The sequence below is a fragment of the Abramis brama genome, assembly GCF_963993115.1.
Source record: "Abramis brama genome assembly, chromosome: 18".
Classification (NCBI taxonomy): domain Eukaryota; kingdom Metazoa; phylum Chordata; class Actinopteri; order Cypriniformes; family Leuciscidae; genus Abramis; species Abramis brama.
The window spans coordinates 29,861,465-29,881,022 of record NC_139980.1 but is presented as its reverse complement, the minus strand read 5'-3'; the positions used below and the strand labels follow the sequence as shown (position 1 = coordinate 29,881,022).

Here is a 19,558-nt window from a genome sequence, read left to right as displayed (position 1 = left end):
ATCTTTCTGTTTGAATTTTACATTTCATAAAATAACTGTGGTCAATAACTATTTTGGCGTGAACTAGTTATGGTAAAGTTTTTGCAAGGGAAGGGAATCATGGGATAGGCCAACTTTGGTATCTGGGAACCCAAGCCTGGCTTTTTATAAAAAAAAACAAAAAAAAGAGAGAACAGGAAAAAGGTAAATACATTTATTTATTTTTATTTCATTCATACATATAAATATTGGCCTATGCAAATTGTTCCATCATGCAAATTCACGTAATTGTAGCAGTACTGGAAGGAAGAATACCATGGTGTTATCATGGTACATTTGTTTTGACAAATTCTACAAAAAAGCTACAAAATCAGTTTGTGGTGAACGTGTGTAGGTGTTTAGTATGACATTTTGTATTTTAAATAAGATACTCTGATCATTAAACTTTAATTATATGAAAGCATTTCCTGGTAAATAAAGGTGGTTTTATGTAAATATCTCTTTTAGCACACATTACTAACTACAGTGTAGTTCCAAGGCAATATAAAATGGCTGTTACACATGTATTTTTACATTTTAAATGGCATTTACATATATAACATCTCAATGGAAATCAGAAACAAATGTCTAATGTAAACAAATAAAAAGTAAAGAATAAAGACTATTAACTTATAAAACTATATGTTAATGTTAAAAACAAATATTGTAGTACATTTTCTTAATCTTTATTATTATTCTGAGGTACAAAAGAATTCTAGTCATCATAAAACTTAAAAAGAAGTGACAGTTTGTGCACAATTTGTATCTGTGGTACATATGAGGTATTTTATGCTGTCATGGCAGGAATGAGGAGTTTACATTGACTGTAACCAGGTAAAAAATTATACCTGCAAAGTCTCCTTAGCCTATATTTTGATCTCATTAGATTGTTTCATTATAAGAAGTTACAAGTGAAATTTATGAAAATATAATAAAAAATAAAAATAAAAATATGTTCTAAAGTCCATATGAGGATTTTATATGATATTTGAGGTATCCTTTCAAAGATGAAGGCAGTGTCTTAACTGAGTGTCATTCAAGTTCCAGTGAATCCAGGTTTGATGTGTCACATCATAATCTTTAGTGGCTAAAGTTGCTGTTTGGCAGAGTGAAACCTCCATTGGTACCTCTCTGTTTCTCTCTGTGAATGGCCTGTACAAGGCCAAATACCACAGTGGCCAGGGTGGTCCTCCCACTGCGTCCATTCTTTCCTCTGTCTGCAATACCGTTGCTTGCTATCTGACGCCTTTTGGTGCTGATGAAGTACGTTCGGACACGTCCCTTTCTCTCACTGACGCCCTTGATGTATATCTCACCACGCAACTCTAGCACGAAGCCCCAGTCTGCTAGAATATTACGTGTGCCCTCGGGAACCTGAATCCTTCCACTGACTCCAGTACTGTCCATCCGACTTGCCAAATTCACTGTCATGCCCCAGATATCATACTGGGGTTTGGTGGCACCGATGACCCCAGCAACAACAGGGCCATGGGCAATTCCTAGGGGGGGTATATTGAAGTTACGCATATATATTGAAGTTACTCATATATACTCATTGTTATTGTCATAAATTATAGGTAACTGTATAGACTTCATATTCAGAGTAGATGGCATATTTAAAGGGACCGAAAAATATTTTTTACAAGATAAGCATTGAGTTAGACTGTTAACCCGAAGGTTGTGGGTTCAATTCTCAATACTGAGAGGAAATGACTGAGGTGCCCTTGAGCAAGACACTTAACCCCACAGCAAAAAATGTCTGCCCACTGCTCCAGTTGTGTGTCCACGGTTTGCAGTGTACTTACTCACTACTCCTAATGTGTGTGCACTAACTTTAATGGGTTAAATGCAGAGGACAAAGTATGGGTTACCATTCTTGGCCTTCACATGTCACTTTCACTTTACAGTGACCAGGGTCTGTCAAGATCCAAAAAGGGCAAGCCTTCTGAAGCCATTCAATGCTAATTATTGTAATTATTACAAAATCTAGCTGAATTATTTATTAAATGTGACATGAACCAAAACCAAAAGGCTGTGAAAGACAGACGTACAGTGTGTTCAATATTTTATACAACCCATGTTTTTATGGAAATGTATTGTGATTGAGACCCAGGTACACAACAACAGTACACAATATTTACTTCTATCCCTTACAGCCTCATTTGCATTAGATTAGATATAGCATCTACTTTGACTGAGGTCTAGTCCACTAGCCATTACCAACGCGCAGCTGGAAATTGTTTGAAGAATGTTTGTTGATCTCGCTCAGAGTCTCTTGCATAGCCAAAGCGAACAGAACCAACTCACTGATATGATGCAAGTCATTTACAGCACAATACTGTCAGGATGAAGCACAGAACAATTATAGTGCATTACAGTTGGAAATTCCAAATGTATATAATTAATAAGGCTAATCAAATGAATTAGAATGGTTTACCTGTTTATCGGGTGATAAACCAGATGCTGCCATGTAGCAACTGCCAATGGTTTTGATTTTCTCAATGTTCAAAAAATATGACTCCTCTAACAACTTTTCCAGAGAGAAACAAAAACAATGAGGGCTTTGTATAAGACAGATGAGAGAAAAAACATCAGCAAAAAAAGTACAACCTTTCATCAAAGTCCTACCTCATCAAAGTCCGCAATGATCTCATTGAGCAGCCTGAGACACTCAACTCCCTCGTGATTGATCTCCTTCTGCTCATAGTAGTCATTAAAGCCAGCGATGGAGGCAAACATCACCCCCACCTCATCATAGGACTGAGAGTACAGCTCCTGAGAGGACAAAGACAACATGATGCATGGACTTTTATTTGGTCTTTGTAGTTTATTAGCTGTGGGTCATTACCACCATTGCTTTTGCAACATTTTCTGTGAATGTGCAAGACTTCTGATAAATTAGCTGCTATAGGTAAATAATTAGAAGAATGACTATTTGCATACAAACCAGTGTGTATGATTACGATAGTAAGTATTAAAATAATATGCTACCAAAAACCAGTTTGCAATATCAAGCAGCATAATGGATTGTTTTTGTACAGGTAAAATAAAATAAAACAAAATAACAGGTAAAAAACTGCTATGGATGTTATTGATACCTCAAACTGTGTGGGTTGTTGAGGTGTGATATTTCTTATTTAAAGGTGCAGTATGTGATTTCTGAGAATCGTTGTTGATCACTGTTGATATTTGAAATCAAACCAAACAAACACAACCCTCCCTTTATTGCTCCGCCCCCAAAATGTACAAACACACAATGCAGTGGATGTTTCTTTATCATAGTTGAAGTGACGCAAAATAACTTAATGAAAAATAAAAATGTATTAATTAATTATTAAAAAAATTCTTTATTATTTTCTCTGTCTGGAGCGCACATCAATCATGCTGAATCAAACTGGTATTTACCATTTCACATAAAAAGAGAACACATACCTATTCAGTTACACCTGCTTCCATTTATTTGCGATCACAGGAATGCACAAAACAACTCCATTAAGGATTTTAAGTCCAAGCGCTTACACAATAAAAAAATATTGATAAAATATCATATGTTTACATCATATTTCTGAGCATTTCTATTAATTTTCCACTAAGTGATGTGATCTCTCCCGTCTCGCTATACTCTTCAGTCAAAGCACACACGGATGCATTAGTCCAGTCTCAACAAAGGCACAGGGAAGAGACAGATAAAACATGTAACCAAATAAATACACAATTATAATCATATATGATTTGTCTACGTTCTTCAAGTGGTCTCTGGTATTTTATGTAATCATGTGTATTTATTATGACTGTGGTTAGCATAAGTAGCCTTTAGCATCACATATATATATATATATTTCTGCCTCATACAGTGATCACAATCCACATCGGATCGCAAGAAAATTATTTCAAACACTCGCTGGTGTCTGAAAGTGAGTTTTCAGCTGAAAATTGTTTAAAATGTCTTAAATGTTGAAGTTAGCTGGTAGCCTGATATAATAACATAGGAAATAAGCTGCGGTGTTGACCGTCTCCTGACTCAGGTAAACTCTGCCTTTGTTCATGACCGCTCCTCAAGCCCCAGTTGGCCCGCTTCGAACCAAGGTATTCGGCGGGCCAAAAACCCCTGACTGTTGGCCCCGAGGAAGCCCTGATAAGGCCCGATCAAGCCCGGAAGTGACAGTAGAAATGCGACTTGCCCTGGCACGCACTAGCACGCTCGCTTTTGGCCTGACAGTGGAAACACGGCTAATGACACTCAAAACGGACCTGTTACTAGAGCTAATTACAACAACAATATTAGTTCTGTTCACAGTCAGTTTCCTTTGGAAACACTGTAAAACCAATGTTACTCACTATGGAGCAGAAACAACACAACCTTGGCATCTGTTTTCAGGCCTTCCCACTTAAGGCATCTCCAGGGCTGGAAAGCTTTTCTAATATTACCGCGGATCCTAAAGCCCTTGCCTGATCATAACCCTTCTTTTTCCAGTGATATTCTTCTGAGCTTTTCTCTTTTGTAATGTCTCTCAGCCATCTCTCTTTCTACAGTCTTTCTTCAAATCTCCCTCTTGCTCACTCTCTCTCCTCCCCCATTATGAGTGGACACGCCCCCTACTGCTGATTGGCTACATGTTTATTGCGGTGCTTAGTCCGATCCACTTTCAACAGCATTTATCAAAAATCGCTTACTGCACCTTTAAGCTATTACTGTTTTCACCCGGCGGATGATAAGATCACCCTTGCATCATGGGAGCAAATTATGCACAGGCAAGCACCACTCACATTTTCTTCAAGTTTGCTCAAAATTAATATCATCACTGATAGTTGCTTATATATGACTCTAATGTACCTGGTCATTTCTGTTCCTCTCTAGGAAGTGACGAGCAACGTGTGCAGGCAGGATGTTGTGCAGTAGACACTCATTGTGTTCTCTCAGGTCTCTCATCTCCTGCACTTCCTGCTGAGCTTGCAAACGCCACAGGAAGTCAAGCCGTGTTGTGGCCTCCCACTGAATCAGAATGAGATGGCACAGAATAAGGAAAGATCCCAGATGTGTATTACAGTTTTCTACATTTTACGATTCTCTGCCAGATAATGACTACATGCTATATAGATAATATAATGCTTCAGGGCAATGTGTTGTCAAAACGGAATACTGAAACCAGGGTTGCCAACTTTTGAGTTTAGCTTGGAGTGAGAATTATACAGAGTTATACACAAAAATCTTGCAACACAAATTTGCGTATTATGATTGTGAAACAGAATTTCATTAAGTTTAGTTTCTGTTTTTATTAGTGCTTGATACAAATTTCACAATTTTAATTCATAAGCTTGCGATATGATTCCGATCTTGATTCAATATCGATTCATTTGGATAAATCTCAGGTACAGTAGCTACATGTTAGTTTTTCTCAAGGAAAAATCTCTCAACCAATGCTGTAAACATACAGGGAGCCCTGTCAACTGGTATTATTATGAAAGGTTAAATTAACAACTCAAATTAATAATAGTTATCTCAGATGAGAGATGTAAATTTGCTTGTGTGCACAAATACTACATTTCACAATGCTGCCTAAACATCTTTGGTGAGTGTTGCACAGGTAGGGGTCAGCAGCTTATATACAATGACCTTGCACGGTGTGGGGAAAATATGATTGGTACAGACTGGTCCAATCAAGAGGTTGCAGGTCTTCATTGGTTGAATTAAAACCCATACCATGTCAATACGCGTGTTCAACGTCATTCGCCACTATGCAGACCAAATGGTATATGGCATCAAAATACCTAGAGAACGACTCGAGAGCACATCTTTCTAATTGCTCTTGCGATTCTTGATGTCATACGGCAAACAGGCTGCACAACCCGTTAGCTTTTTTAATTTGCCGTGAGATTTACTTCGGCAGCATAAGAGTGTCAGACAAAGCCTGGAAGCGTGTCTCACGCCAAATGCGTGATAGTTGGCAACCCTGCTGAAACTGAAGAAAAAACAAAAAACCTGAAAGATTCATACCCGTCGTCCATTGTAAATCACAGCTATGATGAACATTGCAATCAATATAATTGAGACTCCCTTTCTTCTGAGGTAGTGGGACCTTGAAAATATGAAATGCAAATAAACGTTAGTATGAAAGTGTTTTTTTTAAAGTATTTCTAAATAGTGATAGACACATAGATTTATGATAGACACTCACCTACTTAACTGTTTCTGCTCTGGTTGATGTACATACAGCATGTGGAAGGACACTTCGATGAAGTAAGTATAGACAGCCACCACTAACAACAGAATAGTCAACTTCAAGAGAGAGCTCATCCTCAGGAACACAGCACAGGTCACTATGGAAACCACCCCACTCAGAATGAAGAACTGTGTATATAAATATAATAGGCATGAAATATAATAACAGATAGGTGGAGTCTTCACAACAGGACAGTTTATATGGAAGTAAGTCACACCTCTGGATAGGTGCAGGCAGTAAATGGCTTCTGGCTGGTCTGATAGTCCTCTGTTTCACTGGTGTTTATTTCTCTTGTCTCAGTGGAGTTGCACCATATCTGGATAAGCACAAGATGAAAAATTATAATGAATGGACCAAAATTGACATTGTAAAGCCCAATTTTTATCCTCCAACAATTAAAACATAAGGTGGAACACTATGAAACAGTTTAAATAATTTGACGTGGTAAAAATTTAACATTTAACTCACTTTTATCCAAATCAACTAAACAAAATACAAGGTGAGCAGGGTTAAGTGTCTTGCTCAAGGGTTGTGTCTAGATAACCTACTCTCTAAAATATTTTGCAAGATTCACATTCGAAATTCATAAACAGTTTATTTTAAATCCCACAGTAATCCTATCTCTAACCCTAACCTTGGTAAGAACTCATCCAAATCTCACGAGAGTTTCACAGAACAATGTTTACCACCTCGAAAAAACCTTGGTCAAGGACCCAATGATGCTTGAATCAGCCAACCATCAGTTACCAGCCCTGAGCTTTACCCACTATGCCACACCATCCAAAAAAAAAAACTAGGTTTTGTTTGGGTATTTCTCTAGAGGCAAATTGATTTACCTCCTAAAATGCCATCATAATCACAGAATTCAAAATGTATTTTTTTTTTTTATTGCACTAAAAAAAATTCATGCAAGTCTCACCATGTCAAAGAGGGCCATGCCAAAATTGATGGCTATAGCTGCGACAGTGAGAATGTTCCGCATACTGTTGTTTTCATGGACCCAGCAGCAAAACTGCTGAAGGATGCCTGGAGAATGTTTAAACTCTTCAGCCAGGACCACCACAAGCAATAATAGATATCCCAGCAAGAACAGACAAAACTGTAATGCTGTCCAGTGAAACGACCTGCAGATAAGACAGTGGGGAATGGAGGTGAAATTTAACATATCTAAGCTCTATGTAAATGTGACAAAAATATAATCTTTTTCAGGTGCTAAACATCAGTTGAGTAGACTCTTTACCTGGGTACAGGGATGAGGGCTTGGACAGCCATGAGGAGAAGAAACATGATGAAGGAGCATACTAAATTGGTCTTAAATATCTCATCCCTCACCTGTGAGAACTGAACCAAGGAGCAAAATATAAACAGTCAGTTTTTTGTTTTTGTTTCAAAAGACACCCTTAGGTTTAGAAAGAAAACAAATCTTTGGGCATTTACACATTTCAGTAACTTCATGTTTTATGATAAATTGGATTGCTAAATTATTTTCATGATGGTCTTTTCATGATCTATTCTATACAAACCAGTGTTATTATTCGAGACCAGCTCATTCAAGTCTGAGTCAAGACAGAGACCAAGTCAAGTCTGAGTCAAGTCCTCATGCTCCTGAGTTCATGACAGGACTCAGGCCCTGTGTACACCAGGTATTAAGATGCGTTTTGGTCGATCAGGTCAAGTGGATGATGCTAAATACAGGTGTAAACATTTTGAGCTTGTCCACTTTGACCACTTCCAGAGGTAGTCGAAAACGCATTTGACCGGATTGCTTTCGTAGTGTAAACGCTCATGTGGTCAAAAGCGCACGAATAGCCACAAAAGACCACCTACTCTCCACCTACTGACCTAACACTTAAACATTACGGGAAGTGCGCTAGCCAGATGGGATTTAAACTTTGTCGGCTGAAGACCCAAATTTGGTTTGAAGACGAAAAACGTACCAAGCACAATGTTCTCTCTCCATTCCTGATTTCTAACACACACTCATTCAGCGTGGTCTCGCGGCTGTCAGAGCAGAAACGAAAGCTGCTGCTCTCCGTATGTTTTTCCGTCGTCTCAGGACGCGCTCATATGTAAATTGCGCAAGCTTATTTTTATCCATTAGATCGAAAGATCCCTCCCTTCGAATAAATCAGGACAGAAGTGGTTGAAAGTGGACAAAAGAGATGTATTAAAATACCAGGTGTAAATGGGTATGTGTCTCCCTCGTCTACTTGTGATCCGATCGACCAAAAGGCATCTTAATATATTAGGTGTAAACATAGCCTCAGTTTCTAGTCCAAGACAATATTTTGATCACATCACATCCTGCCCCATGTACCTTCTCCTCAATGTGTGTATCCTTAAACACCAATGTGGCTGAAGTAATGTGCTCTTGACGCATGCGCTCACTGCTGCGGAGATCGACTGCATGCTCTATCCGTTTGTTGATCTCCTTGGATGTGGATCTGCTCCCTGAGGATGTAGGAAGTTGTGTGTAAGAGCCACCGGAGAAGGAGGCCAAGATCTGCAAGGTTAAAGTTCACCAGAGAGGTACACCCATTATACAAGAACTGGAAATCATCTTCAGTGTTATTCTTCTACTGACAGAGAGCCATACACAGTTAATATCAATGATGTTGCTAAATGGAACCTCTTTGTTCCAAGGACGGGTTTTTGGATGATCAGCTTTAATTTCATCTAGGTCCTCTTCCTTGTGGCAGATTAGGAAAGTGTCAATTTTGTGTTTTCGTAGGAACTCATTGCGTTCATATCCACGCCCGTCCTCTGTTTGGTAGTTCCCATCCAAGCAGTCCAGAGTAGCGCGTGAAATGTGTATGCGTCTGTTGATAAAGTGGACAGTTAGAAGAGAGTGTTTCATACAAAAGCAGATCCTCTTAACACTAAAGTGAAACTGTTCCAACATTAGTAACTAGTCTGTTTAAAGACTTAGAGCAAAGACTGAGGTAATGTAACATTAGAATGTGTATATATGATATCTACTCCTGTATGAAGTTTTGGTCACTCACCCAGGGATCCCCCCTGCTTCAAGCATGTTGGCAATGCCTACATCCCAGGACCACACATCAAACTGCCATTTTTGTAGGCCAAGAACCCCACAAAGAACAGAGCCAGAGTGGATCCCAATCCGCATATCCATGTCAAAGTTCAGCTGTTTCCTTATAGATCTAAGAATATACAGATATAAATCCTTAATGCCTGTACAAATAAGCTCAGAAGGAGAGTAATCTATTATTAGTTTAAGCCACAAATATATGTGGAGCCATTGATTCAGCTTTCCAGATTTAGGCAACCAAAATGATGTTTACCTTATCCAGCGCTACAGTTTTTCATTGTACTTCGAATGCCTAAAGCACACTATTTCTAATTCTACAGAAACTCTATGAACTTATTGGTTATACAGGGAATAGCACTGTGTTGTACCGTATAGTGCTGATCATAGCTAGTCCCATCTCCACACAGCAGCTGGCATGTGCCCGCTGAGGCTCTGGTACTCCAGACACACAGTAGTAACAGTCCCCTAAGATTTTTATTCTCAAGCAGTCATATTCCTAAAAAGACACACATTGGAAATATCAGCGGAACACATCTTATAGGAGTTTTAAAATGGACTATGGTGTTCTGTCAGTGATTTTAAATTAAGACACTCTGTTGGAAGCTCTAAAATACCAACTTCAGAAAATCAAATAAAATCTGAAAGCATACCTCGGCTAGCCGGTCGAAACGTCCAAAGAGCTCATTGAGTAAGCGCACTAACTCCTGAGCGGACATGTTCATGGATAATAGTGTGAATCCCTTTATATCAGCAAAGAGGATACTGGGAAAGAAAGATAATGATGAGGTAGTGATAAAGATTAAGTAGTGACAGTATTAGTAATACTTTTTAATTATATTCAATATAAAAGGTTACTATAATAGTTTACTATAATCTACAAATCAGTTTTGAATTTCATCTTTCTGCACGTTACATTTCCAGTGGATTTGGGGTGTTAAGGACAACACTGACAATGCATTATTTAGGTGATCCAAATGTTTTTTTTTTTAATCCAATTGATCTCATCTAGAAAATAATATTTCACTAGGAATGGAATGGTCATATTCTATTCATCCTTGCTGTATAACTTATCGCTAAAACATGTCCTGTTAGATACCTGACATCTTTGTATTGATGGATATATATTTTGTGAAATTGCTGTGGATCAAGTTCATCATCCATAGAAGTCATATCAGCAATCATCTCCAAGGCAACAAAGCGGGGTATGATCGACAGCACCAAACGCTCCTGAGGCGGGAACAAAAGCTGACCTCAGATATTCTCACTGAACCAACTTTTACACATACTAGATGCAGAGCCGGACAGTAACTGAGTACATTTACTTGAGTACAGTACTTAAGTACAATTTTGAGGGATCTGTACTTTACTCGAGTATCATTTTTGGGGAGTACTCATGACTGATGGGTAGGTTTAGGGGTGGGGTTAGGGATAGGTCATCAGACCAATCAGGGATGACTTCCCTAATGAATATTCATGAGTCTTCCCCTACCATCCTGGGAAAAAAAAAATCACATCCCGGGAATGTGCCAAGCCGTGGCCCCACCTCGCCAGACTATTTCAATTTTCTGAACAAGTTAATGATAGTTTTCGCTTCAAGTGTTTGCTGTGTTTACCAATGTAACCAGTGTACCAGTGTTCTATCAATCATCCGTATTAACGCTAATTTGTTAACATTACTGGACAAAGGACATTGGAATCTCAGCAAAACATACAGACTTCAATTCCACTTGCCTGTCTCTGGTTTTCCATTTCTAGTTTCATGCGGCCTTCGATGCAGCGGCGTGTCTCAAGAAAGGCTTGTCTCTGGGACCGGTCGGTCAGGTAATGGATGAACAGACCTGCCACATTCATGCATGTGTACAGTAAAGCCTTGGCGAGAATCTAAAGATAAAGAGGCCAATTGAGAACCAGTCTCTTAGAAAGGAAAATTAAATCATTGTACCTGGGATGACTAGAGCTAGATTGATAAATGATTTGTTTTGTTAGACAAGGAACTCATACATCAACATCAACATCTACACAGGTCATTGACTCATCCATACATCTACCATCCATCTCTACCTTTCTTAGCAGTCCTACTTCACTGAGGTGACGTATGGTATCTGCAATGAGGTGCAGTATGGAGGTGAGTGTGCCAGCTCCGATTGCCCAGAGCAGTGACAGTGGCAGCAGAGTGTATGTGGCAAACAGGTTGAACAGAACATACCAGGATTGGTCTCTTTCCAATCCGTATGCCAGCCCCCCCAATATCTGAGCAGTCTGTGACAGCCAGCTAGCCATACCAGCGTAATGCAACCATCTTGGGGAATGTGAGCGTTTACAGGTGAGTACCAAAACACACAGGGCAGTTGCGCAGGCCATGAAGAACCCTGTAAACCAGCCCAGCAGTATGTCCGAACTGTCCGGTGCCAGGGCCAGGTAGAGCAAAAGCAGGTGTAGTTTGGCAGCTGCATCAATAATGTTGGTGACAACTAATGAGGTTCTTCTAGTGTGTGATGAATGGCGCTGGTAGAGTTTCTCGAGATCTTTGGATTTGAAGATGTGTCTCAATGTTGGCATATACACCCCATGGATGATGTGGCCCCAGTGCACAAAAAAGTCAGCATCACTGACGTAGTCCGCAGATGCTCCAGTCTGTGTACTAGATGCACTGCCTCGTTCCCCGAAAAAGGATGGATGAACTCTGGCAACCGAGGAACGCCGTTTAGTCATACCCCGTGATGCTTTACTGCGTATCTGTTGGTTGATTTCCTCAATATAGGCGTCAGTGACATGAATCTTTTGGGCTGGCTCCATGCCGAACTGCTGCCTCAGCCCCTGTTGGCTGATGATGTGTTTCACTGCGTTCTGCCACAGCAGTTGTTTGCGCCGTACGCTAGGTGACATTGAAGTGGGTATGCAGGATGGTGGCTGCATATTGTGGATGTCAGTTGTGTCACTAAACGTTACCATGACAATCACAGGCTTATCTTGCCACCATTACCCATGACATAGGGACTCGCTGAATCACCCTTTCAAAGAAAAGAAAAAAGGAAATTCAGCACTTCATATGTATTTTCTCAAAAGCCATAAGAGCCTCACTTCTAGAATTTAAATAAAAAGCAGAAACTTCTCTTTAAATTAGACTTCTTGTTGCTTTACCTGTTGCTAACTGCATTAGTTACATTTATTCTACAGATGTACAAGTTACAACTTTGTTGACACATCAGACTGAACTGTTTAACTGGACCTGTGATGTCACCCTATGCTCTAAAAGAAGCTGCCAGATTTAGCACTGAGCTCCATAATACTGTTAGCTGCTATAAACAATCCCTTAATGTGTGGCTCTATCTCGCCATACACAACCCATCCCACACCTGTGATCCCAACCCAAACCAGCTCTTACTCAGAAAGCATAGATCAGTATACAGAATTCAAATGTAAACAGAAGTGATCAACGAAAGAGATCTTTTATGCAACCATTACCACAGCATACAGTACAGTGTTCATGTTGTTTCTAAAACTAGATAATAAAAATGCTGGAAATACAATTTTTTTCAGTTAATTTCTATATAAATAAATATTTATTTTTACACTAATATAGAAACTGACCGGAAAATATTATAACTTACACATTAGGATTGTTTTCAAGTAAAATACATAAATATACAAAACAGATTATTTATAGATAAAAAAATACATTGTATTTTGATGTATAAATAATTTTGATGTATATTTATACTTTAAAATAGAAATATATATTCATCGAACATTTCCAATACTTTACGTATCAATCATAAAAATGTATTTGCTTACCTGTGAGTTATTAAACTTCCCAAAGCTTCTTTGTACATTTTGCTGCTCTTTGAAAAATCCACTTGTTCATCTCCATCGAAGAGTCGTTCCTTTGATTCTCTTCATCCTACATGTTGTTATACACAGCATTCTTCTCAAAATGCAGGTAAAGGAAGACACAGGCAAAATACCTACGCAATCTAGATACCAACTTGATGATGAAAAAGCAGAACACGTTTTTATGATTCATTGAGCTGAGAAGCGATCAACAGATTGCCACGCCGAAAGCGAGACGGAAGCTCAAGTTTCCCAAATAGGATTACTTACTCAGCACTCATGCCCTGGCTACTCAAAGCATCCATCACTGACGTCACATGATGCACAGTAGAGAAAACTTTAGCTGACAAGAGCCCTTCAGGGTCAAATGTCAGTACCTTAAAAATTCTGGGAGATTTGTCAATAGATCTCTCATGAAATGTATGTTATTAGTATAAAAGGCTAAACAATGTAAATGCAAAGAATACAAAATAAGTGCAGAGTAAAAATGGCACATACAATTTGGACACTACATTTATATTTAAAATAATAGAGATGAAATACAGGCAGGGCAGGGCATAGAAACATATATATATATATATATATATATATGTATAGATGCCTCATTAGCGGGCATTTCAATGGGCCGCTATATGTAAGCCATCCGCCATATTGGAGTGGTCCATGAACATTCAAGAGTGAGTTGACTGAGTGTCTGCAACAGTAGTTTGACGCACAAATGAATAAAATATCTATACATGTAATAGACTTCGGCAGATAGTTTTGCTAAACTAACACAACATGACGAAGACGTCAGCTGACATTACAAAGTTACCACAGTAAAAGTAAAAACATTACAATTATCACAGTAAAAACATGTAATATTGAGTTAATACATATAAAAACACAAACCAAACACATTCTCACCTGTAAAAGGTTATCCCATTTCTTCGAGAATTTAAATCTTGGCAGTTTCACAACCAGAAGCTGCGCAATGATGTGGCATCATTAATTCTTACTTTGAGTGACGACATGCTGACTGTCGCAAGATGATAAGTGATACGTGTCTAGAGCGGTCGAATGAGGCATCTAGGTATACATATCTGTGGGGCAGAGGAGTAAAAGAAAGTATCTGATTGGCTGAACTGAGCTAAGCAGGTCAGTAGGATCAGTTAATGTTGGCTATAAGCTGGATAAAGTGCTTGCGACAGAATTTACTAATTGTGCACTATGCACAAGACTTCAGATAGTGACCTGATGAGGAGAAAGTCTTTGAGATCACACAAGGTAAAATCAGGAAATACCAAACAATGCAAACTAAAAGCTAGCGACTCAACAACCCTTTGTACCCCACAACTGTTGTTGTACCAGGAGACAATAATGGTACTGGTGATTCACATGATGTACTATTGTACCATTTATATTTTTGTGAACCCATCAGGGCAATCATATATACATGATTGTCCATAATCACAGTTCTGAAATAAGTGCACATTCTCATTACACATTATACATTTCCGGAAGAAAGCGAGAGTGGTACTTGCCTGCGCTAAACTTGCTGCCAAGATATTAGCGGTCTGTGGGTAGTTACAAGGCTGTTGCTAGGTTGTGGCTAGAGTGTTGTGGGTGGTTCATCCACTAGATAAAAATAGTCTGATTGCATAGAAAAATAAGTTTAATACTTAGGGTTAGGGATTTCATCAAACACCTGAACCTAAGCATGTAATGCATGCCTTAGCAAGCACCACTAATGACATTTCACATGAGGAAAATGAGGAAACACCAGACAGAGTAATATGGGTAGACATATTGAACAAATTGACCATATGGTCACCATCGCCATGGATGTACTGTCATAGTTAATACAATGACTGAGCCACTGTCTTTATCTACAAAAAATACTGCATCACATTAATGGAAATGAAAAGTTAAAAAAAGATGAGTGCTTTTCATGCAGCTTAATTATTGGGAGAGGTTGAGATTTTACTGTGGACTGTGGTCTATGGGCTCTAGAGGGACTTAATCAGCATTAGCAATGGTAGCTTGGCTCTAATGGGATTCCCAGAGCTCACTAATCAGTTAATACACACATGATTCAATCCAGTCCTCCTCAAACAGCAGCCGATCTATCCTGAGCCGTACATGCTGCCAGGCACCCAGCTAAGGCTTCAAAACTGCTATTTCTGTTCCTGGCCAAGCTCTATCTGTGCTAAACTTAGCAGTTCCTTTTCTTGTGCACAAGGAGGTCAAACCACAAGCGTTTTGGCCAACTAGTGTAACAGAGGCCAGCTACTAAAAGTTGTGCAGGTAAAACCTCACTCCTTTGGCCTCAAGAGTATAGCGTTAGCGACTGACGCTAGAGGCTGTGGTTTTTAGCATCCTTGTTAGCCTCTCATGCTGGAAATGGCGGTTCAAATCGCGCTCAGAGTGGAACCAGAGAGGTTACACTTGCTAAATGAATTATGCAAAATGTTGGCAAGAAGTGCACCTTACAGATGATGATGGATTTTAATCACTTGAAAAACGCTCCATTTATCAAAGTGGGATCCATTTATGACTTTTTAAAAGAAGGATCATAAGTGATGAGCTATCAAACAGCAGTTGATCCATTTTTGCCTGCCATGAATTGTAAACAGAAGACTGTTTCACTAAAACATGGCAAGCATTATTTAATGGTGGAACGGCCCAGAACATCTTAATGTATATCAACTGAGTGCATTATTCGTGGACACAGTTGACTGGTATACACTACAGACAGAAATATACAGTAGAAAGGAGATAACATACTAAAGTGGCAGAGAGGTTAAACTGGGTGAGGGTGATTTAAGGTGAAGGAGAGTATTAGCTCTTCTAAAAACAACCGTAAAGAAAGTGGCACCTGGCCAGTGTAAACACACACTCATTATCTGTCTCAGCAGCATAATGTCATGGTGTTAATGATGCATTTGAATATTCAATTTAATTGTTTAATCTCTATTAGCAACTCATTTAACTAAAGCGTTTAATTTAATCAAATCTAAATTTTTCTAATCTTGATTAAGAAAAATAGACTGAGAATGTCCCTGCGGAATTTCGATGGTCCAGCCTTGCCCAGGCATGACATGCTGCCATCATGTGGTTGAATCAGCTTTGCTTCATAATGCATCACTGCTCACATGACTGTCTGGCATCACTTAAATACACACTGGGACATCTGACTGCACATCACATTTTTGACATTATTGATACTGCTTGCAATCGTAATGCAATGGACTGGTCTACGGGACATAAATTAAGCCTTTGAATAAAAGGGTTATTGAGCTGTTTACACTGTCATATACAATAAAAGAGCCTGCACAGTGACAGGAAAAAAAATTAACACAAAAAAACCTGCCTACCTAACATAACACCGAAGGTGGACTTGCGTTTAGTGGGAGAGTGGACGAATTCTTTCTATGCACACTGCAACACTCTGCGCGTATGTTTTAAAAAACATAATTCTACATATAAATAACACTTTTTTTAATAGCCCACTTCAAGTGTTTATTAAAAATAAATTGCTAAAAGGTAAAAATGAAGAACTGTACATGAACAAAAAATTTGCGTTGCATTTACAATCCTGTGAAAACAGCACCCGCACTCCCCGTGCCCTGCCCCTCCCCCATCATGAGTGGACACGCCCCCTACTGCTGATTGGATACATGTTTGTTGTGGCGCTTGGTCAGATCCACTTATTAACAGCCTTTCTCAGAATTTGCTAACTGCACCTTTAAGAAAGTATCTTCATCAGCATATGTCTTCATCTGTAACTGTAAAATTATGAATTATTTAGTAAGACTTTACAATAAGATTTCATTTGTTAACATTAGTTGATGTCTTAACCAACATGAACTAACCATGAGCAATACATTTGTTACTGTATTTGTTCATCTTTGTTAATGTTAGTTAATAAAAATACAGCTGTTCATTGTTTGTTCATGTTACTTCACGTTCACAGTGCATTAACTAATGTAGTTAAATAATATGAACTACTGAAAACTTATTGTAAAGTGTTACCAATTATTCTGTAAGTGTTATTAATTTTAATTCACAGTGTTAATGTTATTAATAATAAAAAATAAACTGACACTTCAATGCATGATGAATTCATATGGACGTGTTCAGCTATTCATTTTAATTCACATTATTATTGTTATTAACAATAAAAAAGGAATCAGCAACTGATACTTTAATGTATGATGAATCAATTTGGTTTGTCTGTTAATATTCATGCAGTTACATAATAATAATAATAATAACAAGATGATGATGATTATTCTTATTACTATTATTAAAATGACTAAAGATTAAAAATTAATAATCTGAAAGTGGGAGTTCCTCTATGCAGCTTTACTGTAATAGTGCAGCTTTCAGAGGAAGTGTGTGTGTCTGAATCACTACTCTGTGGAACCACCGTCATTACATGAGAGGCAGTGAATTTGAGTCACTTATATTTATTTGGGCTCGTTGACGGATCATGAGAGGAGCTTAATGTTCTACCAGACTATGCAACTGAAAATAAGCGGTGAGGAAATAAAAATATGAGATTCGTTTTATATATATATAGTTATGAAAGTGTTAATATGTCAAACGAGCATGTTCAAACAATTGTTTTTAGTAACAACTGTACATATTACACACCCTGTCTAGTTCATTTCTTAAGATGTTCTTCATATTATTTGACGATTATTAAGTAAGTTTATAAACTGAATGAAAAGAAAAACGCTGTTAAAACGTGATTAATTACTAAAAGTATTTACATTCGTGTTTTGTTAGAAATCGCTCACAATAACAGATTGGAAAGCTACAAGAAAAGCATTTTCTCACAACATTGGACTGATGTTATTAAACCCACAAAAACACAAACATGTTAATTGTACCTATAAATGTAAGCAGTGTTGAAGTGTAGCGGGATCTGTTTTGAATCTCATCTATGTGCTCTAGCGGTAGGCCTCACACCATCCTGGGGCTTTCCTACTGTGAGTGAACGGAAAGTAGCGTCCGCTTGCTTGGCGTGAAGTCCGGCTTTGGACCGCTGGACGCCGGTGCGTCGCAGTAACTGGTTGAGTGCAAGAGCGACATCTGGCGAAACTTGAAAGCAAACATGACCGGTATGAGCTTTATTCTACTTTATCTAAGGTTCAATGCATGTGAAGTACATACAGGTTAACATATTGAAACGCATAATGAATGTACATAACTGAATGAATACCTACTAAAATTCACCATGGTAAACTAGTAACTACAGTATTTATAGTAACTATAACCTAATTGGAAACTGGTTACAACAGTTAGACCTAGGTGAATATTTGGTTTGGTTGAATTTGGCTGTGCTGTTTGAATATTGCAGGTATAACAGCATCTTTATTTAAGAGTTATTTGAAAGGCTTTTAATTAGCTGGTTGGCATTCAGAGTATGTAATACTATTGTGTTCAATTGTCCACATCATTTAGTGTGTCTGGTGGAAGCATTTATGGCCAGTTTCCCAGAAATGAGGATTGTCCGTTCATATAAACCACATCTTTTTTTCAAAGAAACTGTCCTTTTAAGTTTTAGTCAGATCTTTAAAATGGTCTTGAAATCAAAATGGACCATATTATTTACTTTGTTCGCTCATATTACTAGGCTTGTGGTGATCAATTAATCTGTGCAAGTTAATACACAGGAAAAAATTGTTTGTCATGGTAATTTTTAATCAAAATCAGAAAATTTGCTTCCGCTCTGGAATGGCTTTCCTTCTCTGATGACATCAGTTTGACAGCTTGGGTTGAATGTCTTTCTGAATATATGTATTAAAGGCAGGGTAGGTAGGAATGGTCTAAAAAACTTCTTTTTCAAATTTGTTTAAACTTTATGTTCATATCAATACATAATTAAAATGTAAGTACTCTGAAAAAGAAAGTATAAAAATCGAGTGTCTGTAGACCTCTCAGGACTGTTTTAAAGACAGTTCATTATTTCCATTCACTCCACCCCCTCCCTTCTGGGCTCCTTCCAAAGCCACGCCCCCAAAACACATGAACGCGCGACTCCAACCGCTGAGCTGAAGACGCATTATTTACCTGAGACAAGCAGAGAGGAAGGAGCACAGTGCATGTAGTGACATCATGTCAGAATCACATGTAATAAAAAAATCTAACGCTAATTGCTTATGAATATAAACAAATAAGATGTATTTTAGTACTCACTATCAAGCTAGCATATTGATATTGGTAAATTTAAAATATATATTTTTTGATTCGCTAACGAGCTAGTTATATAAGCTAAAAACAGGTTGCATTGATACACTTTTTTACATTACCATCAGTTATATTGTGATGAAGATGAATTTCGTGTAAGATTCATAACATATATGGTGTTCTGCATGTAGGGGTGGGAGATATTGACAAAAATGAATATCTCGATATTTTTTTCCAATATCTAGATATAGATATTCAG

At 38.2% G+C, this 19,558-nt stretch overlaps 2 protein-coding genes across 2 annotated transcripts in view; one reads left to right on the top strand and one right to left on the bottom strand.

The window, feature by feature from the left end:
• Positions 1–185: 185 nt before the first annotated feature.
• Positions 186–14,114, bottom strand: LOC311068665 (adenylate cyclase type 8). Its single transcript, XM_084091250.1, has 20 exons — positions 14,029–14,114; positions 13,087–13,192; positions 11,353–12,302; positions 11,023–11,172; positions 10,388–10,518; positions 9,942–10,053; positions 9,660–9,787; positions 9,245–9,403; positions 8,836–9,058; positions 8,557–8,742; positions 7,480–7,580; positions 7,159–7,363; positions 6,457–6,555; positions 6,195–6,367; positions 6,014–6,095; positions 4,853–5,011; positions 2,647–2,793; positions 2,456–2,548; positions 2,239–2,356; positions 186–1,517 (listed from the first exon to the last, which is right to left on the bottom strand). The coding sequence occupies exons 3-20, from the start codon at positions 12,241–12,243 to the stop codon at positions 1,099–1,101; spliced, it is 3,576 nt and encodes a 1,191-aa protein (XP_083947376.1). The 5' UTR covers positions 12,244–12,302; positions 13,087–13,192; positions 14,029–14,114; the 3' UTR covers positions 186–1,098.
• Positions 14,115–17,514: 3,400 nt separating this feature from the next.
• The window catches only part of efr3bb (EFR3 homolog Bb), a 40,622-nt gene continuing 38,578 nt past the window's right edge, over positions 17,515–19,558 (top strand). Inside the window, exons 1-2 of the mRNA XM_084090964.1 lie at positions 17,515–17,644; positions 18,064–18,230. Coding sequence (XP_083947090.1) covers positions 18,224–18,230 — 7 coding nt within the window. The 5' untranslated portion in view covers positions 17,515–17,644; positions 18,064–18,223. The remainder of the gene's footprint in view (positions 17,645–18,063; positions 18,231–19,558) is intronic.